Here is a 23,732-nt window from a genome sequence, read left to right as displayed (position 1 = left end):
GACAAAAAAAAAACATTAGAAAAACAATCGTTGTTCTGAAATATTTCATGATTAGTAAGGAATATTTCATTAAAGGAAACATTTTGTCCCACTCTCCCAATTTAGCTGTTATCTTCGAGAAAATATGATTCCAGTGCAGTGTCTGCTGCTTCCTGAACCCGCGACTCCATGTTGGGTATGTACCTATATACTAACAATCGGGTGGCGAATGCAAAAGGACGACATCAACATAAACATGATCCGCCGCGCCGGTAGTCTTTGGAATGGATACAGCAGAGCCAGCGGGTGGTCCGACTGTTGGAGGAGGACGTACCCCTTTACGGCGCGGCCAGCCATTTGCCTGTGGGGATTTAAAGGGTCTTCCGCTTGTCTAGTAGTGCAATTTATCGATGTTTATCGACGACTACGGTACGGATACCGGGAGAAAATGGCCAATTTATGAGATTGCTGCTGCTGTTTGCGTTCCAGACGATCGGAGCGTGAGGTTGCTCTCTTATGCAAAGGCCTTTCATTTGGAGTGGTAATCTCTTTGGAATGGGCCCACTTTGGATAAGCAACATTGTAAAGTATTGCAAGCAAGCAATCAACTTCAGGGATGCAGTTGAAGCAACTTTCAGGAGGAACTTTCAAGAGAAAGTTTCTAGAGTTCTAGAAGAAAACTGTGAGGACTATCTAAGGAAATGTTGATATGAATTATTAATCGCTGCAGCTTTATTATTCAACTGGTAACAAGATTTCAGGAGGCTTGCTCCAAGAAGTTCATCAGCATAGCTAAAACCGAATAAGCAAACCACAGCACCTTCCGACAGGTCACCAGCGACATCCCGAAGAAGTTCCCACAAGTGAATCCAACCTTTCGTTGCGTCCGCTCCATGACGGTCAACATCATTCGGCGTAGATTCTTCCATCGCTTTCCAAACGTAGCCGTATCGATCCTCCTGCCAGTCCAAGCGGAACAGTACAAATGTCGACTGACGGCGGCCACCTACGAGAGATTCTCCATTTACTCATGAAAGGACTTTGAACCTACACCCTTAAATGAAACAACACAGCGCACGAGTAACTTTCACGCAGCGAGCAAAATGACAAAAGAATTTTCACGCAGATTTGTGTAACACCGGATCAGCACATTTTTTGTGTTGATCCGGTGTTACACAAATCTGCGTGAAAATTCTTTTGTCTATTCGGTCGCTGCGTGAAAGTTACTCGTTGCGCTGTGTACATCGAGTTCTGCGTGTATACTCACCTGCTCTTCCAACCGGTCGCACAGATATCCATACAGCAGCAAATTACACAAGATGCTCATCGACCCGAAAGCGTTGAACACATAGCTCGAGTCGTTACTCCGCTGGGTGTAGATGTAGATCAACAAACTGAACACAATAGCGATGAAGTTGATTCCCAGCTGAACCAGAAAATAGATCTTCAACTGCTGTCGCAAACCGTTTGCCGTATCCAGCAGGACCTGATGACGTTCAACGCACAGCTTGAAGGCCAGTTCTACCGTGTCCCAACTTTCCACGTCGTCCAGCGATCCGACGCCCTCAAACAAACGCTCGAAATCCAACCCAAGCAAGTGGAACTCCAAGGTGAGAGCCGGGAGGATCGAACCTACTACCACGATTGAGTAGCAGAACATCAGAGTCAGTATCAGCACGGCGATTGGGTTAACCACGGTGTTGACCTTATCGATCAGGTCGTCCTGGTAGAGCGAGAGTGGCGATTCGGTGTGTCCGCTCATGGCCCAGACCACCATTGGCAGCACGTCCTGCATCAGGAAGAGCAGTGTGATCCTGTTGGCGGTGCGGATGAACTTGCGCCGGCGATCATCGGGAGTGCGCCGTTGGGAGTCCAGCAGGAAGATCCAGGACCGTTTCAGGTCCTGATGGTATAGTGCCAGGGAGCTCCACATGAAGACGCACAGCAGTCTACCGCAGGTCATGAACAGGATGCCGTAATCCTGGTGGATGGAGAAGGCTCTGAAGCGGCACATGGAGACAAATTCGGCACCGACGTACAGGAGAGCGAACGTGAGCAGGGACCGCTTGAAGAGGCGAAGTCTGGCCGAGTCCGGATCTGGGTTGTCGAAGATGCCAACGAAGTGGTTGCAGAACATCATGATGACGAAGGAGTTATCGCTGGCGTTGAACGCTCGGTACTTCCTGACGAGGAAGGTTTTGAAGGAGAGTAGGAATTTGAACATGGTGGTGGTCTGCTTGGAACTACTGAACTGACGCACGTCTTCTATACATGAAGTTCAGTGGCACTCTCGTGACCTTCGTAGATAATTGAATTGGTTTTAACTTTCTTTTGACTTTCATCAGTGCCAGTGACTCTTGTAATTGTTTGCGGCTGGTGAGATTCACACCGAGAACCTATAATCAATTCTAAGCGATGGTGATTGCTAAGGAATAAGCTATAACCTTGTGTCAACCATTTTCAACCTCATGTGTTTCGATATCCCGAATAGTTAGTGAATATGTACCATTAAGGTGGCCCACACTTATATGAAAAACAAAAATTTTGAAAAATGCCAAGTCTTACCTCCTCAATCAGTTGTTTTGGACTCCCAGAAGCTACGTTCAAAATTTGAGTAAAATCGATTGAGCCTAAGGGGGCGCTCAAAACGCTTGAAGTTTGTATGGGAAAACTTGGCCAAATGTTTGCAGAAATTTTATGTTTTCGAATTTTGCCGCTAGGTGGCGCTGTAAGCGTTCAATTATCAAACCCTTTGTTATTATTGTAGGTGACTATATGCCAAACTACTTTGTCGAAGACCGCAAAGTGATCCAACGTCTGTGAAAAAAGTTATACCCTAGGAAAAGTGAGGATAAACTTTATTGTTATTTTTCCAATACATGTAAAGGAATAATATCAATAATGAAATCTCAATACTTTGCATCACTTTGCCTAGGGTATAACTTTTTTCACAGCCGTCGGATCACTTCGCGGTCTTCAACAAAGTTCTCTGGCATATAGTCACCTACAATAATACCAAAGGGTTTGTTTATTGAACGCTTACAGCGCCACCTAGCGGCAAAATTCGAAAACTTAAAATTTCTGCATACATTTGGCCAAGTTTTCCCATACAAACTTCAAGCGTTTTGAGCGCCCCCTTAGGCTCAACCGATTTTGCTCAAATTTTGAACGTAGCTTCTGGGAGTCCAAAACAACTGATTGAGGAGGTAAGACTTGGCATTTTTCGAAATTTTTGTTTTTCATATAAGTGTGGGCCACCCTAATGTACCATCTTCAGCAATATTGATCAACAGTTAATAAGCTAATTGATCGTGGCAGTTATAGTTCAAAATTCGTCCACTAGGTAGCGTTTGTGTAAAATAGTTGTACTGTCGTATCTTGAATAGCTCAAAGGATGCCATCATCGGTAAACTTGTTGAACAGAATCAGAACTAGCTAGACACCTTGGGTCGGAATTCGTTCATTAGATGGCGTAAATTCTGTAGCTAGGGCTATTATGTTATATTAATCATCAGGAGAAGCCTTAGTGGACCATTTATGCTTTCAGTTTGAAACTCGTTCACTAGCTGGCATTAGTGTTAAATTCGTCAAATCACAGAGAAACAGACGTCATGCTCTACTTGCTTTGAATTGACCACTTTTTTCAGTGATCTAGTATTCAGAGAACGAGGATTCTGAGGGCTTCCTGAAAGGATTCTTGAAGAAATCCCTGAGAGAATCTTCTAAACAATCCCAGAAAAGATTTCTGGAATTACTGGAATTTTCAAAGGAATTTCTGAAAGATTTTCCAAACAAAAACCCAAGAGGAAAAATATTTTATAGAATTCTTAGAGGAATTTTCACTGGACACTGAAGACTTTCTGAAGAAATTCTTGAAGGCATGGTCCACTGCACGAATATATTCTGGCCTGCTCACTCTTACGGAAAATTTGGTGGTGCCGGCACCGCTCAAACGTCAAATTTTCGGTGAGAGTAAGCAGGCCAGAATATATTCGTGCAGTGGACCATTCGGGGATGAATCTTCGATGGAATCCTTAGAAGAATGCCTGGAATCATTGGAATTTTCAAAGCAATTTCAAAGCAAAGATTAATAAAAATGAAGAGGAGTTTCTGAAGAAATTTCCGAGGATTTCAAAGATTTCCTGGAAGGATTTTTGAAGAAATCCCTGGAAAAATCTTCGAAGAGATCGTTAGAAAAAATTCATGAATCTTTGAAGCCATTCCCGAAGATTCTAAGGACCTTCTGGGAGAATCCTTGAAGGAATCCCTGGAAGAATCTTCGAAAGAATCCTAGAAGGGATTCCTGGAAATTCTGAAAGATTAAAAAAAAATCCAAGAGAAAAAATATTTGAAAGAATCCTTAGAGGAATCCCTGGATTCACAGGAATTTCTGGAAAATTTACCAAAAAATGATTTTTTGAAGAAATTCCCAAGGATTCTTAAGACTTCTTGGAAGGATTCTTGAAGGAATCCCAAGAAGAATTTTTGAAGGAAGCCCTAGAGGGATTCCTGGAATCACTGGAAATTCCAAAGAAACTTCTCAAAGATTTTCAAAAAAAAAAAATAATCAAGACGAAAAATATTCAAGGGGATCCTTAGAGAAGTTTCTGAAATCACTGTAATTTCCAAAGGAATTTCTGGATGATTAAAAGCAAATCGAGAGGAGTTTTTTAAGAAATACCCTAGGATTCTGAGGACTTCCTGGAAGGATTCTTGAAAGAATCCCTGGAAGAATCTTTGCAAGAATCCTAGAAGGGATTCCTAGAATTACTGGAATTCCCAAAATAGAATTGAAGGAATCCTTAGATGAATTCCCGGAATCACTGAAATTTTGAAATGACTTTCTGGAAAATTTCCAAACAAAAAACCCAAGAGGATTTTTGAATAAATTCCCGAGGAGGCTGAAGACTTCCTGGAACAATAATAATCCCTAGAAGAAACTTTGAAAGAAGCCATACAGAGATTCCTGGAATCTGTGAAATTCCAAAGTAATTTCTGGAAGATTTCGTAAAAAAACAGCCTTTGAAAAAATAAATCGTCTGGGTTCTAAAAACTTCCCGAATGAATTCTTGAAGGAGTTCATGGAAAAATCTTCAAAGGAATCACTAGAATTTTCAAGATTCCTGGGTGATTTTCCAAAAAAAGTATTCAAGAGGAACTTTTGAAGGAATTTCCTTGGGAATTTCCGAGGATTTCAAGGACTTACTGAGAGAATTCTTGAAGGAATCCCTGGAATAATCTGGAAAGGAATCGTAGAATCGTAAAGTGTACATAACATCAGAAGCCATGAAAACCTCGTCCTAAAATATAAAGGATTTAGTGGTTTTTCGAGGTTTGAAGGGGTTGTTTATACTAAATTTATTATATACCGCTCTATTTTTTTTTTAAATACAACGTTTATTGGTCGTGTTAGTTAAAAAATAATTACATAATAATTGTTTTAAACTTCACAAAAGAGATGAAAATCTAACGCTTGCACATCAACTCTATCGTGAACACTATTAACGAAGTTGATGTAGGATATGAATAATTTAAGAATGATTGCCCATTTGGTATGATCTATTCCGTCCAATGCTGGTCTTAGCAGGTCCACGAAAGTGAGTAGTCTTCTTCCAGGGATTACGGTAGACACTTTCCGTCGAAGAACGTTCCATGCCTGAACTACCCTAGGACATTCGGTATATTTGTGTACGATTGTCTCTACGGCATTATTGCAGTGTTGACAAACTTCGTCGTCCGCCCGACCGATGGTATGGTAGAGTTTGCGGTAGCAGCCTTTCTCGTTGACGATCATGTAGAGCTCGCTTTTTTGTTGAGAGGTGAGGAGAGGTGAGGCAATGTTTTTCCAAATTCTAGGCCAATTATAGTTCGGATTGTTTCGTTCGAGTGAGTGCCGAGTCACTAGCAATGCCTTGGATTTTAGGCCAAGAAGCTGTAATTTCAACCCTCCATTCTCTCGCGGTCGAGCAAGTTGGTGCATTGGTATGCGAAAAGGAACTCCTCGCCACAAAAAGTTACCCATTATTTTTGTTATTTTTGCAGTGTGTACGGCTGCCGGTGGAAGTATCGATGAGAGATACCACGCTTTGGATGATAGATAGATAGATAGATAGAGCAAAAGTGTTCTTGGCAACATTTTTCTGCATGATATTATCTACAACTTTGCCGGAGACACCATTTAGTTATCGAGATTTCATAGAAAATAGATTTTTTATCCAACTTTTGAGTAAACTTATAAAAAAAACTTATCTCAAGTTGCTCCTAAAAATATGTAACAACTTTGCAAAGCATCACATTATATTATTTTCACATTTTAACATTCAAAATGCCCACGATCGTGCTTTTCGCGATTTCTACCACTGTGGGCCCGTAGAAGTCTTAAGGGGTTTAAAGAGGCTTCAGAGAGGTTTCAATGCATTTGAAGGGGCTTTAGAGAGGCTGTTTTAGGTCATTAGCAGCTTCTGGATTGCTACCGAAGGTTTACGGGAGCTTCAAAGGCTTTCAAGAGAACTTTTGGAGGTGTTTCAGAGAAGTTTCGAAAAATTCCAGAAGATGTCAGGAGGCTTAAAAAGGTTTCATGGGGTTTTCAGAGAATTCCAGGGCCATTCATGATTCTGATAGACTTTCAAAAGGGCTTCAAGATGTTTCATGGGGTTTCATGAAGCTTCAGAACTACCGAAAATTTCTCGGTGTTTTCAATAATATTCAGGGGCTTTCACGAGTTATTTAGTGGCACGGTTCAAAAGGGGTGGCAAAGCGTTTCGGGGGATTTCGTAGTAAATATCGTAGAGATGTTTCAGAGGGGTTTCAAAACATTTTAGTAAGTTTCGGAGGTCTGCACGAGACGTCGTGGGGTTTTCAGGAACATTTGGGTGCTCTAAAAAGAGCTTCAGAGAGGATTTCACGAACCCCCACAAAGGTTTTGGGACGCTTCATTTGGGGCTTCAGGGAGGTTACCGGAATTTTCAGAGAGCTTCAGATGCCAGAAGGTGTTTTGGAAAAGTTTCGAAGCATTTCAAAAGATTTCAGGGGACTTCAGAAGGGTTCAAGAGGTTTTAAGAGAAATTCAGGGAGGGATCTAGATGGAGTTTCAAAGGGATTTCAAGGTGTTTCAGGGGGTTTTATGGGACTTTAGGGTTTCTGGAAAGTTCACGGTGTTTTCAGGAAGCTTCACGAGATCTTTAGGAAAAGGATTCAAAGGGGATTCAAATCCGTCCTGGATATTTTGGTTTTACATAGCGAGGGGTGGTTCAGAGGGGGTTCAAGATATTTGAGAAACTCTCAGGAGGCTTCAAGAGGGTTTGTGGGGCCTTCAGGATTATTTTTGTAGCTACAAAGAGAGCTTTGGAGGGGGTTTCAGAGAGAATGCAGGTGCTACAGGTAGTTTTAGTAAAGCTTCAGGTGGTTTCAGGGGGCTTCAAATGCTTTTAGAAGAATTTTTCGGGGGTCTCAGGGGCATTAAAACAGATATCAAAGCGTTTCAAAGAGGTTTCAGGGCAAAAGCGTTCCAGGGGATTTTGAAGTTTCAGAGGGAAGAGGTGCGTCTTTTCAGAGAGTTTTCAATACATTTCAGTAAGTTTTGGGGGACTACACTAGAGTTCTTGAGATTTAGGAAGAGCTTTAAGATGGGTGGGAGGGGAAAAGAGGTGTTTAAATGAATATCCTGAGGTTTTCGAGCAGCTTCACTGTTACTCAGGAGAGCTTCAGGGGCTTTTTAGAGTCTTTGAGAGAGGTTGACGTGGGTTTCAGAGGCGTGTTTATTAGAAAGCTTTAGGGAAATTCAGAAGGGCTCATGGGGTTTTAAGAAAATTTAAGTGCCTTTCAGGACTCAGATGGAGTTTCAAAAATTTTCTAGGTGTTTTAGGGGGTTCCATGAGGCTACAGGACTTGGAAGTTTGCAGTGTTTTCAGGATGCTTCAGGGACTTTCACGAGATCATTAGGGGTAGGGTTTAAAGCTTTTTTTAAGCGATCCAGGGGATTTCGAAGTTTCAGAGAGAGAGGGGTGGTTCAGATGGGTTTTGAGGTATAGCAGTGAGCTTCTGAGAGCGTCAAGAGAGTTCGTAGGGTTTTCAAGGAAACTCTGTCTCTTCAAGGAGAGCTTCCGAATAGGAGGTCTGAGATGGGTATCGCCTAGTGGGTTTTATGGGGCTTCAGTAGGGGTCTCGGAGTTTCAGGCAGCTTTAGTGCCTTTAATAAGAGCTTCAGAGGGGCTTCAGGGGCCCATACGAGTCATCAGGTTTACGGGGGCTTCAGAGGGCTTTCAAGGTGGTTGAGGGGGATTTAAGCTGGATTCATAAGGAGATTCAGGAAGGTTATCGGTATTCTCGAGGAGCTTCAGAGGCTTTCAAAACACCTTCGCAGTTTAAGAGAAGTTTCAACGCATTCCAGAAGATTTCAAAAGGCTTCACAAGAGTACATGGAGTTTTCAAAGAATCTCAGGTTCTTTCAGGACTCAGATGGACTTTCAAAGGTTTTTTTTAATTTCTTTTTATTCGTGTATTTTAACTTAGGCTAATTCTTCACACAGTTTCAAAGGGCTTCGTGAGGTTGCCGGACTTCCGGACATTTCCCGGTGTTTTCAAGAAAGTTCATGAGCATTTTTTAGAGGAAGGGTTCAAATGAGGTTCAAAGCAATAAAGGGGGTTTCGAAGTTTCAGAGACAGGAGTGATTCAGAGGTGTTTCAAAGTATTTTGGAGGACTTCACGAGAAATCGTGGGCTTTCCAGGAAAATTTAGGTGCTTCAAAGAGAGCTTCAAAGGGGATTTCAGAGAGGTTTCAAGAAGTTTAAGAGGGGCTGTAGATGGTGTCAGGGGGCTTCAAGAGTTTTAAGGTGAAGTTTACGGGGGTATAAGGGGATCTAAGAGGGATTTCAGATAGCCTAATGGTTAAGGCTATGGATCGCCAATCCGGAGACGGCGATTTCCCGTTCCGGTCGGGAATTTTTTTTGTCGACTCCCTGGGCATAGAGTATCATTGTACTTGCCTCACAGTATACAAATTCATGCAATGGCAGGCAAAAAAAGCCCTTCAATTAATAACTGTGGAAATGCTCAAAAGGACACTAAGTTGAAGCGAGGCAGGCCAAGTCCCAGTGCGGATGTAGAGCCATAAAGAAAAAAAAAGAAGAAGAGTTTTGGAAGAAATTTCCGAGGATTCTGAAGACTTCCTGAAAGGATTCCTAATAAATTCCTGGAAGAATCTTCGATAGAATCCTTAGCGCAATTTCTTGAATCACTGGAATTTCCAGAAAAAAATCAGGATATTTTTTTAAAATATTCGAGAGAAATTTTTGAAAAACAAAACGCAGAGTACTATAAGGACTTCCTGGTAGGATTTTTGAAATAAATCCTGGAAGAATCTTCGAAAGATAATTGTAATTGGCGAAGAAGTTTCCAGAAGAGTGTCGAAAAAAAATCCCTAAAGTAATTTCTAAAGGATTTTTCAAACAAATTGTCAAAAGAATTTCCAAAGAGACTGACATAAAAATTCTAGAAGAAATTTCTGAAAAAGATTTCAAATGTCGTTGCCTCAAATATTTTAGAGAATTTTCTAAGGAAATTGCAATAAAAAAATTTAAAAAGTTTTACCGAAGGAATTTTTAGAATAATTGCTGAAGGAATTCTCAAAGAAACCCCTGCCCCGTAGTGAGTGAATCTTGAACTAAATTGTGTTCTATGTTAAAGTTTTCAGTTTTCTGAGCAACTTTGCTGAAAACAGTAAACTTCTAAGTGGTCCAGAACGCGAGAAGGCAGTATCTCCCTAAGTGGAATAGAACGCAAGATATACGACGTTTACATCAAACTGATAGATCATTACAACACTAGCGCCACGTAGTGAGTGAATCTCTAATAAAATTGTTTCTCAGTATTCGCTCGTAGGCTTGTGAGCAACTTTGTCAAAGACAGAATCCTTCTAAGTGGGCCAGAACGCGAGACAGTAGGGGTTTTCAGGCAGAGTTTTTAGAGAAGTTTACGGGGGTTTCAGGGCTTTAGGGGGAGTTTCAAGGCGTTTCAAGGGGCTTCATGAGGCTTTTGGATTTCCGGAGAGAGCCCGGGGGTTTTCTAGAAGCATCGGGGACTTTTACGAGAGCTTCAGAGGCATTCGAAGGAGTTGCAAGACATTCCAGAGGATTTTAAAGTTTTAGAGGGGGCGGAGCGTGTTTACAGAGAGGTTTTAGACATTTCAGTTAAATTCAGAGGGCTTCAGGAGAGTTCTTGAGATTTTCAGAAAAATTCTGGGTTTTGAGGGGAGTTTCAGGGAGTGTTCGGATGAGTATTACAGCGTTTCAAGATGTCAAGGGGGTTTCATGGGGGTTCAGTAGGGCTTCCCAGAGGTTTCAAGCAGCTTCAGTGTCTCTCTGGAGAATTTCAGTGGGCATCGATAGGCTTCAAGAGCTCAGTGCTTGCAAGGCGTTTGAGAGGGATTTAGGGAACCTTCATTAGGGGCTTCTGGAAGATTGCCATGATTTTCAGGTAGCATCTGAGGATTTCAAGAGAGCTTTCGAAGGTGTTTCAGAGGGGCCGGGTCACAACGTCCGAGGCCATACAGTCCCGGACATTAAGTCGCGTTTTTTTGCGAAATAGCGTCCAAAAGTTTGGATGCGTCATAATATCCTATGTGCCTTCTTTCCTTGGACTTCGTGGCGTATCTGCAAGTTCGGACGTTATGCCCCGGAAAAATGCGCCATAAAGTCCTGGGACTTTATGGCCTCGGACGTTATGATACTGCGCCTGTTTCAGAGACGTTTCGAAGCATGACAGAAAATTTGAGGGGGTTTCGGAAGGGGTTAATGGGGATATCACAAAATTTCAGTACCTTTCAGGATGCAGATTCATAGGGATTTCAATGCATTCCATGGGGTTTCATGAGGCTCCAGAGCTTTCGGAAAGTTCACGGTGTTATCCGTAAGCTTCATGGGCTTTCACAAGATCTTTAGGGGGAAGATTTAAAGCGCTGATGTTCAGATGGGTATCACAGCGTTTCAAGTCATCCATGGTCGGTTTCAAGGGGCATCAGTATGCGCTCCCGGGGTTTTTAGGCTGCTGCAGTGTGTATCAGAAGAGAGGTTCCGAGGAACTTCAGGGGCCCTTAGGATTCTTTTGGAGGGGTTTACGGGGGTTTCAGATGGTTTTCAATGATGAAATATGAACTTCAGGAAGGTTACCGAGATTTCCAGGGAGCTTCAGAGGTTTTCAAGAGATCTTTCGAAGGTGTTTCATAGTTGGTTCAAAGCATTTCTGAAGATTTCAGGGCGCTTTAGAAGGGGTTATGGGATTTTCAGAGAATTTCTGTGCCTTTCACGACTCAAATGGAGTTTCAAAGGGGGTTTAAGGCATATTGCTGAGGCTTCAGGACTTCCGAAAAGTTCTCGGTGTTTTCAGCAAGCTTCAGGAGCTTTCACGATATCTTTAGGTGGAGGGATGGAAGGGGTTTACTGCAGGACTTTCGGAGAGTTTCCTCGGTTTCCAGGGAGCTTTCAGGGGACTTTCACGAGAGCTTCAGCTAGATTCAAATGAGTTGCAAAGTGTTGCGGAGAATTTTGAAGTTTCAGAGGGGCAAAAGCATGTTTTCAGAGATGTTTGTGGTGGGGGGAGGGGATGGTGAGAATTCCTGAGATTTTTAGGGTCAGATCGATATCACAGCGTTTCATGTCGTCAAGACTGTATCATGGGGTTTCAGTTGGTGCTCCCGGGGTTTTCAGGCAGCTTCAGTGTTTTTTTTAAAGGAGCTGCAGAGAGGTTTCCAGTATCTTCAAGGGCCTTTAGGAGTATGTAGGAGAGGATTACGGGGATTTCAGGCTGATTTCAAAGCTCTTGAGGGGGATTTAAGGAGGCTTCATTAGAGGCTTCAACAAGGACACCGGGATTTTCAGGAAGCTTCGGAGGCTTCCAATGGAACTTTCGAAGGTGTTTCAGAGAAGCTCCGGAGCATTTCAGAAGATTTCAACAAGTTTATGGGGTTTTCAGAGAATTTCAGTGCCTTTCAGGACTCAAATGGAGTTTCAAGGGTTTCTAGGCGTATTAGAGGGTCTCATGAGACCTTAGGACTTACGGAAAGTTTCCGGTGTTTTTAGGAAGCATCAGAAGTTTTCACCAGATCTTTAAGGGTTTTCAAAGCGTTTCAGGAGATTTCGAAGTTTCGGAGAGAGCGGTGGTTTAGAGGAGTTGCAAGGCATTTTAGTGAGTTTCGGGGAGCTTCAGGAGATCTCGTTTGGTATTTTAAGAAAATCACTTCAAGATTGAGAGATTTAGAGAGATTCAGAAAGTTATCAAGACGTTTCAGGGAGTTTTAGAGTAGCTTCATGCGGTTTCAGGGGGTTCAAAAGCTCAAGAAGATATTTACAGAAGGCTTAGGGGCCTTCAGAGGGGTTTTTAGCAGTTTCAATGCATTTCAGTTAGTTTCCATGGGTTTCAATGGGATCCAAGGGGCATCAGGAGATTATTAAGTTGAACTCCTGAAGCTTTCAGGAGATTTCAGAGTTGTTTCAAAGCATTCTAAGGTATTTCAGTGGGTTTTGTGGGCTTAATGGGCTTTCAAAGGGCCTCAGGGGGATTAAGGAGGTTCGTTGGAATTTTTCGCGGCACCAGTAGGTTTCAGAGTGGTTTATGAAGCTGTACGGTATTCAGTGGGTTTTAGGGCAGCTCCCGGAATTTCGGGACCTTTTGGAAGGTGTTTCAGAGAAGTTTCGAAGCATTTCAGAAGTTTTCTGGGGGTTTCAGAATGGTTCAGGGGGGTTTTCAGCGAATTTTAGTGCATTTAAAAAATCAGATTTTTAAGGCACTCTGGAGGTTTCAAGAAGCTTAAGGACTTCCGGAAAGTTTCCGGTGTTTTCAGGAAGGTTCAGGAGTTTTCACGAGATTTTCAGGGGTATGGTTTAAAGGGGTTTCAAAACATTCCAGGGGATTTTGATGTTTCAGAGAGAGGGGTGGGCATTTCAATGAGTGTGGCTTCAGGAAATTTCGAGGTTTGCAGGCTTCAGAGGTGATTTCAGAGAGCTTTTAATGCAATTCTGGAGTTTTAGAGGGGTTTTAGCCACTCTTAGGGGCTTCAAGAGTTTGTAGAAGAAGTTTTCGTGGATCTCAGGGGCTTTCAGAGGGATTCCAAGGCGTTTCAATGCGTTTCAGTGAGTTCCATGGGCATAAGGAGGATTTAATAGAAGTTTACGGAGACCTCAATGGGTTTCAGAGAAGTTTCAAAGCATTTTAAGGTTTTTCAGTGGGTTTCGTGGGCATTAAGGGCTTTCAAGGGGTTACAAGAAGATTTAATAGATTGTTTTTGCTCGTCTCTTTGGGTTTCAGAGGGATTTCACGGAGCTTTATGGGATTTTCAGGGGGCTTCAGGGCAGCTCCCGAGTTTCATGGGGTTTCAGAGTGGCTTCAGAGGGAGGGAGAGGCTCAAGAAAAGTTTCAGAGAGATTCTTGGGGGTTGCATGTGGGTTTTAAGGATTTTCAAGTGGTTTCAGGGTATTTCAGGGAAGTTTTAGGATTTAAGAGGGGCTTTAGTTGGCTAAAGGTGTGTTTTGGAGTAGTTTCCAAGTATTTCATGGGGGTTTAGATGAGTTGTAAGGCTTCTCAAGGGGTTTCAGGGTATTTTCGGCGAGTTTCAGAGAGTTTTAGAGGGGTTCCATGGAACGTGGTCTGAACTCAAGTACAGTTCATATGACAAAACCATGGAGGGCTACTGCTGCATATTTCGTGATTTAAACTCCTAGATCATTGAATTTGTCACGTTATGATGTCCGTTGGCTGTTTACAAGATTTGTTTAACACTATTGAATGCACAATACATTGAACCAATAAGATAATATCAGAATCGCAGAGGTATCGTCGAAGCCTAATACTCACGAACAGTTCGGATGACGCAGCAAGCACAACCACTCGTTTCGTTTCAGAACAACAACATCTATTTCATTTTGATCTATAGCTACACACTTGGCTGCACAATTACCAACGTACACAAATTACCCCAATCAGCAAATTACTCCAGCACACTGGTCAGCACGGCCACGACCGTATAGGTAAAGCTCAGAACCTTCCGGCAGGTCACCAAGGACATCTCGAAAAAGTTACCGCACGTAAAGCCGACCTTCTTCTGGGTACGCTCCATTACGATCAGCATCGTCTGCCGGAGGTTCTTGTACCGGCGGGCGAACGCTTTCGAGTAGATCATCTTGTCCGTCCAGCCGGAGCAGTACAGCTGATGGTTGATGGAGAGGACCTGCGGAGAAGATTCAAGTTGGCAATCGCTTGCGATCCCGATGATTCGTGGATGAACTCACCTGTTCCTCCAGTTGATCGCACAGGAATCCGTACAGCAGCATGTTCATCATGAGGGCAATCACGGCAAAGGCACTGAACGCAAATCCAGATACTTCGTGACGTTGCATCAGTACGTACACGGAAAAGTGCAACACAATAAGACAGAAGTTGACGACCAGCTGAATGAGGAAGTTGGTCTTCAGCAGTTGCCGGAACGAGTCGGTCAAGCTGAGCAGCGTTTGGTGGCGCTCGACGCAGCGACCGAAGGACTTCTCCAGGTTGATCCAGCGCTGGACGATGATCTCGCCATGGGGTTCCACCTCCTCGAAGATTTGCTGGAAGTCCATGCCAAGCAAGCGGAACTCCAGAGTGAAGGCCGACATGATCGAAAGGGTCATGATGATCGCGTAGCACAGCATGAGTGTGATCAGGAAAACAGCGGCAGGGTAGAGCACTGTATTGAGCCGGTCTAACCAAGGACTTCCGAAGACTGCAAGTGGTGATCCAATTTGACCGTTGATGACCCATACCATCAGGGGAAGCAAGTTCAGAATCAGGAACATGAGCGTGAACCAGTTTACGAACCGGATGTATTTGTGACGGGAGTCGTCGACGGCATCTTGCTGGACGCTCAGCAGATAGATCCAGATCTCCTTCAACCCTTGGCGATTGAAAGCCAAGGAGCACCAGATGGCAAGGCAAAATTGACGGGCGATGACTAGGAACAAGGATCCGACATTCTCATTGAAGCCGGTAGTCCTGATAGCCATAGTTACGGATATCACTTCGAGCGTAGCGTACATAAATGAGAAATTGATGAGGATTCGTTTGACCGGGTGGAATCGGTCCGGGTCGGTTCCCGGATTGTCCCAAAATCCGATCAAACGATTGCAGAACATCAACACCACGAAGCAGTTGTTGCTGTGGTGGAAGCTACGGTACTTCCCGATGAAGTAGGTCTTGATGATGAAAATCATTGCGATTGCGGCGGTTGTCTAAGGAGAACTGTCGAAACTCAGCATTCTTCATTCCATGACCTTTACGGCGACACACGGTCAAGTTCTCACCTAAATTATAAGTTTGGTTCAACTTAAAGGTTATTTCTGGTGGATAACCTTCGACGCGTACCTTGAATCGGTAATTTTTGTAATTCTGGTTTGAACAATGTTTCAGTCTTCAACTAGGCAAAGACAACAGCTGTTTCAGGAGGCTATTCAGTCTAGCAGTGAATAACGACAGCAGCAGGAATGTAGGTCTTTTGAATGTTCTGTATTCCAAGCAGGATGTCATAATCCGCAGCCCACAATGGTCTACAGTACGTCATCTCAATACAGTACGTCGCTCATACAACATCAGCTTTTTGAAGTGGTCTTGATCTCAGGTGACTCCTAGCTTACATTGGCGTAGCTAGCTTTTTCATTTTTCTTACTCAGTCTTCTAAACACACACGAGAAAGAGTGGGATGCAAGAGGGGCCTGTGCCCCCTCTTTTATCCTTCTCTTTCTCACCAATGCTAGCATATCTAAGTCATCAGCCGATACGTAATTGGGTCCATGTTCTATGATTGGTAGAGTTCAAGAACTCTTGTACTGAAGGAAATACAGAGTACTCGCTCCGCTTAGATGTCTTCTGTATTCGACTATTTTTTGCTGCAGTTCATGTACAATGAGCAATCATTTCTACAGTTAACAAAACGTGGATTGACCTAGTTGTACTTGTCAAGTTGGTTATCGTTAGCAGAGTAGATTTCCAAACTACAATACGATGCAATTAATCAATTTCTGGGTTGACTCCTCGTTTCCAATACTTGAGACAAACTACCCCAATTATGCTGAGAAAGTTTTACCAATCACCTCCAATTATTCGAATCATAATCGACAACTCACTGAGCACGTGGGAAAGTCGCCATCTGTTCTTCACCCTACGGAAGTGCACACTTCTGCAACGGTGGGTGAACTCAGTCGCATCCAGCCCTTCAAACCCGACGCAATGCTCCTCTCCGTCAGAAGTTTCGTTGCAGCCAAGTACCACGCCTTCAACAACAACGACAACAGTTTCGTGCTGATGACGTTCTGCAACCGTTTGGCAGGTTTCATGGAAAACCCTGGCGGTTCTGCGGATTCGCTTCGTCCGCTCAAGTACTTCCTGCTGAGCTTCACGGTCAGCTACCAGATCTTCGAAATCATTTCGCTCTCCATGGCCATCATCTCGACCGGTTTCGATGGACAGCTCGGATCCGTTTATCTTGTCACCACTCGTGTGCTCTCCTTCGTTATGTGGGGTTCACTGGCAGTCCATCGACACGATTTGAAACTGATGTGGATCTTCCTGATGGGTCTACAGCGACGCTGTCCGAACCATCGGCGACGCAAGCACATTCGCACCATCAACTGGATCATGCTGATTTTCTTGGTACAAGAACTCATCCCAATGACAGTCTGGATCATCAAAGGCCACACCGGATCGGTGGTCTCTTTCTACGAAAACGACACCATCGAAAAACTCAACTCCGTGTTCTACCCAGTCACGCTGTTCACGCTTACATTCGTCTTCAGCTATGCACTGATCGTCGGAACTTCGATCATAGCAGCTCTCGGTCTAGAATTTCGCATGGTTGGATCTGCCTTTGAAGAGATGTTCGACAACCTTGGTTCCCTTGAACCATCCAACGAGGATTCCGAACACAACTGGACCACCTTGGAGAACACATTCAAACGCTGCGCGCTTCGCCATCAGATTCTTCTCGGCGTTACGATCACTTTGCGTGATCTTCTGAAAACCAACTCGCTGATCCAGCTGCTGACCTACTTCACGATGGTTGCGGTCGGTGCCTTCGTATACGTGTTCACTCAGACAAGCTTCGGCATTGGCGTCGTTTTCTTTGCCTTCTGCGTGTTTGCCACTTCGGTGAATCTTCTCCTGTATGGATTCGTGTGCGACCGGCTGGATGATCAGGCGAGTCATTCCATTCAATTTGACGACTTCTTCGCTCACGACCTCGCACTCGTTTCAGATGGTATCCATAGGACATCGGGTGTACAGTTCCGGCTGGCCGGATAAGCTGATCTACTCCAGGGCGTATGCTCGGCGATTCAAGGACTTCCGCAAGATGATGCTGATCGTGATGGAGCGTGCACAGAAGAGCGTTGAGTTCACCTGCGGGAACTTCTTCGTGATGTCGTTGATCACCTGCCGGCAAGTACTGTGGTTCGCTTACTCGGTGTTCACCGTGATGATTAGTTTTTTGGAGTAGTCAGGGAGCAAATCAAATGAAGATACCACCCAACTAATCGATTGTGTTCATTGATGTGTCAAGAAATGGTGTTAATTAGAGTTACAATACCTATGTCGTGAATATGCGAGGAGTAAATACATGTGCGTTTGAAGAGTGATGTAGTATTCAGCCTTTCTAGTTGTTTTGTTATCTTAACACAGTCTGCGGCTTTCCAGCAGGAAGCTCTGCGGCTTCCCGGCAGGAAGCTCTGCGGCTTCCCGAGAGGAAGCTCTGCGGCTTCCCGGGAGAAAACTCTGCAGTATTCCGGTAGGAATTTCTGCGGCTTCCGGCAGGAAGCTCTGCGGCTTCCCGGCAGGAAGCTCTGCGGCTTCCCGGCAGGAAGCTCTGCGGCTTCCCGGCAGGAAGCTCTGCGGCTTCCCGGCAGGAAGCTCTGCGGCTTCCCGGCAGGAAGCTCTGCGACTTCCCGAGAGGAAGCTCCGCGACTTCCCGGCAGAATGCTCCGCGACTTCCCGGCAGAAAGCTCTGCGGCTTCCCGGCAGGAAGCTCTGCGGCTCCCCGGAAGGAAGCTCTGCGGCTTCCCAGAAGGAAGCTCTGTGGCTCCCCGGAAGGAAGCTCTGCGGCTTCCCGGAAGGAAACTGCGGCTTCCTGCAGGGTGGTCACTCAATTTCAGTTTTGGAATTCCCGTCTTTTTCCCGGTTTTCCCGGTACAATTTTTCAACTTTTCCCGGTTTTTCAAAATGGACATTTTTGGAGTATGTAACACCCAACTCTCGTTTAACGTAAAAATTGGAACAATGTAAAAAAATCCACTCAAAATTTTGCATTTAACTAGTAAATATTAATACTTTTCCTCAATAAACCATATTTAAGAACGATTTACAGTTGAAAATAATCAAACTGCTTTACTGCCCCCACTCGCATAACAGTCCCATTTGACTTTTCATCAGTTTTGAGTTAACGTTATGATTAGTCATCATTTTTGATGTACTTCCAAAAACAACAATAAAAATTACGAATTTTTATGTCAATGTGTGAAAAAATACCAAGTTATGAGCGTCCCATATCAAAAGTACCCGCATAACAGTCCCATCATGGATTTTTGTGTTACGTAACACAAAACTGAACAACTTTGTAGTGATTGTAATATTTTTTACAGTTATATATTCATGTGCAAAGCAATCTGTGAAAGTTTCGAGATGATCGAAATATTTTTCAAATTTTGGCGATTTTTCAAAGATTTATATGGAAACAAGTTTTCAAACTTCAAATGCCGTTTTCTCAATTCCTACTTTTTGCAAATAGGACTGTTATGCGAGTGGGGGCAGTTTAGCACTGTCTTGCAACAACGTTCTAAATGATAAGAATAAAGATTTTTCAAGCTATTCTTCTACGTAAACTCTTGCAGTGTGAAAACAAGCTTCACGGAGACAAATTTCGTTCGTTTGAAACAAAAATATTCATGTTTATTCGGTAAACTGATAAAATATTTATAACTAAAATATTAATTTTTAAAACAAACTAAATTACATATTGTTTTCTACAATATCCATTGAAGAGCCCCCCGTTCCGCCGTCGAGAACATAAACAAAACTCTCAAGTTCCAGCTGCATCACCAAACAAGATTTCCTCTTGCAAAAAAGGCAAGTTTCACCAAAAGTTTCCACGAAATCCCATTGATTTCGGGAGCGTATGTTATCTACATGATGTTGGCATTGAATGTGCCACGCGGGAAGTGGATTTTCCTAGAGAAGGAAATAATTTTGTAAATTTAATTGGAAAACAAATATTTCCGTAGGGCCGACCTGCCACAAAAAAAAAAAAACAAAAATTTTTACATTTATTTCTAACATAACCAGTCAGAAGATACATGTTTGTTTCAAAAATTGATTGAATTTGCTTCAAATGTGACGTTCGATTTGCTCCAAACAGTTTTATTTTTGTTGCCAGAACAAATTGACAATTTATTTGAGTTTACCTGAAATATTTTTGATTTTACCATGCTTTTTTCTGCGTGTTTAAGTTTAACTGCACACTGCAATCAAGAAGTACTCTACCCTCTCCGTCTTTTAAGAATGATCACCAACCAATGATTACAAATATTCTCAGTCACGCCACAAAAGCTCAGATTATTGGACGCAGCATAATTTTCTCTAGATAATTCCTCCCTAATGCGGGGATAAAGAAAAGAAAGTTGAAACCAAGTGTAATTTTGAACAAATATGTTTTATTCTTATAACAAATTTTACACCAGTCATTTTACATCAGATGTGGAGTAATTCGAGTAATATGCAATCAAACGAATCGATTTTAGGATCACAGTGTGTAGCTCCTAATACTAATATTTTTTTCTGTTGGAAGTACATATATCGAAGAAAAGTTTTTGGGAATACGGTCCTTTTGAAGATTAGGTGAATATTTGAACAGAAAAACCTGGCTGGTACTTCCGCTGCTTCTGAATACTTAAATTTTACTTGAACAGCTTTCTGGATATTCAAGTCTTTAAACGAGCCGAAATAAATTTGTCCAATTTTAAACGTTTCTAATCACAGAAGTCTGAAAACAATTTTGGACTAAACACGTAGTCACGTGCTTGCTTCCAGAAATATATGAAGTATTAATTATCTATTTCTTACGACTTTGAACAGCCAAAAAAGTGTACCCAAAAAATACCTGAACAACATTTTCCGCAAATTGGCTAACTTTAAAATAGTTGTAAATTAATATTTTTTTGGATGTTTTGATAATGGTTTCACTATTAAAACAAGTAGTTAGTAGTTAATCCAAAACTAATGGGGTTACAATAATATTCTGAAAACTATTACATCTAATTCCGTTTTTTTTGAGTGTAGAATTAGCATCTAAGTTAAAATACACAAAAATAAAAACTTAAAAAAAAAAACAGATTAATCCACCTAGTGGTGATAGTGCCTTTCTCGTCGTATACTCATTAGACTGGATCGATTTTTTGGAACAAAGTTTTTTCGATTTCTTTTAGCGTCCAAAAAAAACTGCAAAATTGGGAAGCGATTGGTTGCATCCCCGTTTTCAGCATTGTGATTGAAATTAGTATGGAATTTAGAATAGGAAAAGGTACTTTTTTTGCATTTTTCCCATAAATTGATTTTTTGAAACGATCTAACTAATGACGTTGAAGTTTAGACTAGGGTATGCCAAAAAACTTTGCCGAAGGCCGCCAAGTGATCCTACACTTGTGACAATAGCTATTCCGTGTAGATCGTCTGATGGTGCTTAATATTGCATATGTTTATCCATTTACATATGCAATATTAAGCACCATCAGACGATCTACACGGAATAGCTATTGTCACAAGTGTAGGATCACTTGGCGGCCTTCGGCAAAGTTTTTTGGCATACCCTAGTCTAAACTTCAACGTCATTAGTTAGATCGTTTCAAAAAATCAATTTATGGGAAAAATGCAAAAAAAGTACCTTTTCCTATTCTAAATTCCATACTTATTTCAATCACAATAATAAAATCTCAATTTTTGACCTCAAAACAAGAGTATAGCTTTTTCCACAAGCGTCGGATAACTTAGCGATCTTAGACAAAGTTTTTCGGCATATCCTTGGCAATGCATCAACGTCATTAGTTACATAGTTTTAGGCAAAAAAATCAACTTAAGCAAAAAAAAGAACGTTTTCTCATACTGAGTTCCATACAAATTTCAATCGCAATGTGGAATACGGGTACGCAACCAATCGTTTCTACATTTTGCACAGTTGTTCTGGACGATAATATAGATTGGAAAATCTTTGTTCCGGGTTGATGTGATCAAAATTTAATTTTCGCCATACAACGTTGACGCACTCTAATACGCATGATCTTTCCGTTGACGAAATCAATCTTGCCTTAGTCAGTGATCATCCCCAAACTTCTGTGCTTTGGTTACGAACGGAAAGGATGCAATTATCATAACAGCGGTCTGGGACTGTATAACCTACGAATTTGTGCGACTTGCTTAATACTAATGATCTTTGCGTCGACACAAGTCGAAAATTTTCTGAATTCTGAGAATACTTGATTTAGAAAAGCAAAAATGTTATCAAAGTCATCATCGAATTGGGAAACTTATTGATAGCACTTATTCCGAGGTTATGTTCAACGTATAAGGCAGAGCTGAAAATATCAGACCTCTCAGTTGACTGCTTAACCACCTTCACCATCACTAGAGATCCATATCAAGACGATCCATATCAAGACGACAATTGAGGGGCCCAGAATCAAAGGGATGTAAGTGACCATTTTGTCGATTTTGAGCTGAGCATATCTTAAAATTCTTCAGATTTCAAGCTTTCAGGAACTTTTTAAGATTGTTTCTGCGATGATTAGAAAAATTACCATAAATCAGAGAAAATTAGGTTGATTTTGAAACTTTATACATTTTGTATGGGATGAAAATTTGGTCGAAAACTTTAAACTTCATTTACTCGAAACTGGGTTTTTGACACTTACACCCCTTTGCTTCAAACCCCCTCAATTGCAAGCTTGGATATAACTTTTTTTGTAGATCACTTTGCGGTCTTCGGCGAAAACATTTCAGCACGCTTCAGGATATATTTTGTTATCATTGGTTACAAAATTCATGTAAAATTTGCCAAAAAAATGTAAGTAATTTGAATTGCCTCTACTAAATCCCATTCAAATTTCAACCACATTACAGAGCACGACCTCCAGTCTCATCAAAATTTTGCGCACACTTGAAACCGGTTGTGGAACACTAGCGCTGGTATCTAACGTAATCTGAGGCTACTTTCTCAAAAACCGTTCATCAGGTTATGAAAAAAGCCGTGATTTGATGTGTCGCATGTATGGGTTTGGCTCCCTTCAACATTTGACCACTATCGGAGGGACACCCGGAATCGATTGCGGGATACTACTAGTTTTCCCAAATATGATATGAGTTTTTTTCTTGTTGACCGTTCATCAGGTTACTTTAAAAGCCATTTGATGTGTCAAGAATATTGGTTTGGTTCTCTTTTACATTCGGCCGGGATCGGTTAGACTGATAATATAAAATAGCGTGGTTTGATGGGTCGCATGCATGGGTTTGGTTCACTTTTATATTAGGCCACTTCCGGCGGGACACCCGGGACCGGTTCCGGAACACTACCGGTTCATAAATGGTCTGAAACTAATTTCCTGCTTTCCGTTCATCATGTTATAGTAAAAGCGATGATTTGATGTGCCGCATGCATGGGTTTGGTTCACTTTTATATTTGACCACTCCCGGTGGGACATCTGGAACCGGTTCCGAAACACAACCGGTTCATATATGCTCTAAGAATATTTCCCTGCTCACCATTCATCAGGTTGTAGAGAAAGCGGAAATTTGACGTGTCGCATGTATGGGTTATGTTCACTTTTTTATTTGGCCACTTCCGGCGGGACACCCTGAACTGGTTCCGGAACACTACCGACTCAGATATAGTCTGAGATTATTTGCCTACTTACCGTTCATTAAATCATCGAATATGCCGTGGTTTGATGGGTCGCATGCATGGGTTTGGTCCACTTTCATATTTGGCCCCTTCCTGGGGTACCGGTCCGGAACACCTAAATGGCCATAACTCCGGAACGGCTGGACCGATCTGAACCATTTTCAATAGGAAACAATGGGACAATATACCCCGTTGAATGTACCATCGGTCGTTGTAATCGGTTCATATTTACTATCTAAAAATGAGGTGACCTTTTTGTACACATACACACACTAGGGTGGCCCACACTTATATGAAAAACAAAAATTTCGAAAAATGCCAAGTCTTACCTCCTAAATCAGTTGTTTTGAACTCCCACAAGCTACGTTCAAAATTTGAGCAAAATCGATTGAGCCTAAGGGGGCGCTCAAAACGCTTGAAGTTTGTATGGGAAAACTTGGCCAAATGTATGCAGAAATTTTAAGTTTTCGAATTTTGCCGCTAGGTAGCGCTGTAAGTGTTCAATCAATAAACCCTTTGGTATTATTGTAGGTGACTATATGTCAAAGAACTTTGTCGAAGACCGCGAAGTGATCCGACGGCTGTGAAAAAAGTTATACCCTAGGCAAAGTGAGGCAAAGTATTGAGATTTCATTATTGATATTATTCCTTTACATGTATTGGAAAAACAAGTGTATCCTCACTTTACCTAGGGTATAACTTTTTTCTCAGACGTTGGATCACTTCGCGGTCTTCGACAAAGTTGTTTGGCATATAGTCACCTACAATAATCCCAAAGGGTTTGATTATTGAACGCTT

General features: G+C 42.3%; 2 protein-coding genes across 7 annotated transcripts in view; both read right to left on the bottom strand.

Moving 5' to 3' along the window:
- The window catches only part of LOC109425258 (neurexin 1), a 694,091-nt gene that overhangs the window by 285,577 nt on the left and 384,782 nt on the right, over positions 1-23,732 (bottom strand). The gene's annotated exons all lie outside the window — the stretch shown is intronic.
- LOC109412278 (uncharacterized) lies at positions 13,914-15,432 on the bottom strand. Its single transcript, XM_019685924.3, has 2 exons — positions 14,260-15,432; positions 13,914-14,198 (listed from the first exon to the last, which is right to left on the bottom strand). Exons 1-2 carry the CDS (start codon positions 15,214-15,216, stop codon positions 13,959-13,961), a joined length of 1,197 nt encoding a protein of 398 aa, XP_019541469.3. The 5' UTR covers positions 15,217-15,432; the 3' UTR covers positions 13,914-13,958.

Source organism: Aedes albopictus, chromosome 1 (assembly GCF_035046485.1).
Source record: "Aedes albopictus strain Foshan chromosome 1, AalbF5, whole genome shotgun sequence".
NCBI classification, from domain to species: Eukaryota; Metazoa; Arthropoda; class Insecta; order Diptera; family Culicidae; genus Aedes; species Aedes albopictus.
This window is presented reverse-complemented; position numbering and strand designations above follow the sequence as displayed.

Excerpts from the sequence above, each read along its gene's own strand:
- LOC109412278 (XM_019685924.3), bottom strand. The coding sequence starts at position 15,216 with ATGATTTTCATCATCAAGACCTACTTCATCGGGAAGTACCGTAGCTTC. Across the intron at positions 14,199-14,259 it reads GCGATCAACTGGAGGAACAG|GTCCTCTCCATCAACCATCA; the intron begins GTGAGTTCATCC and ends TCTTCTCCGCAG.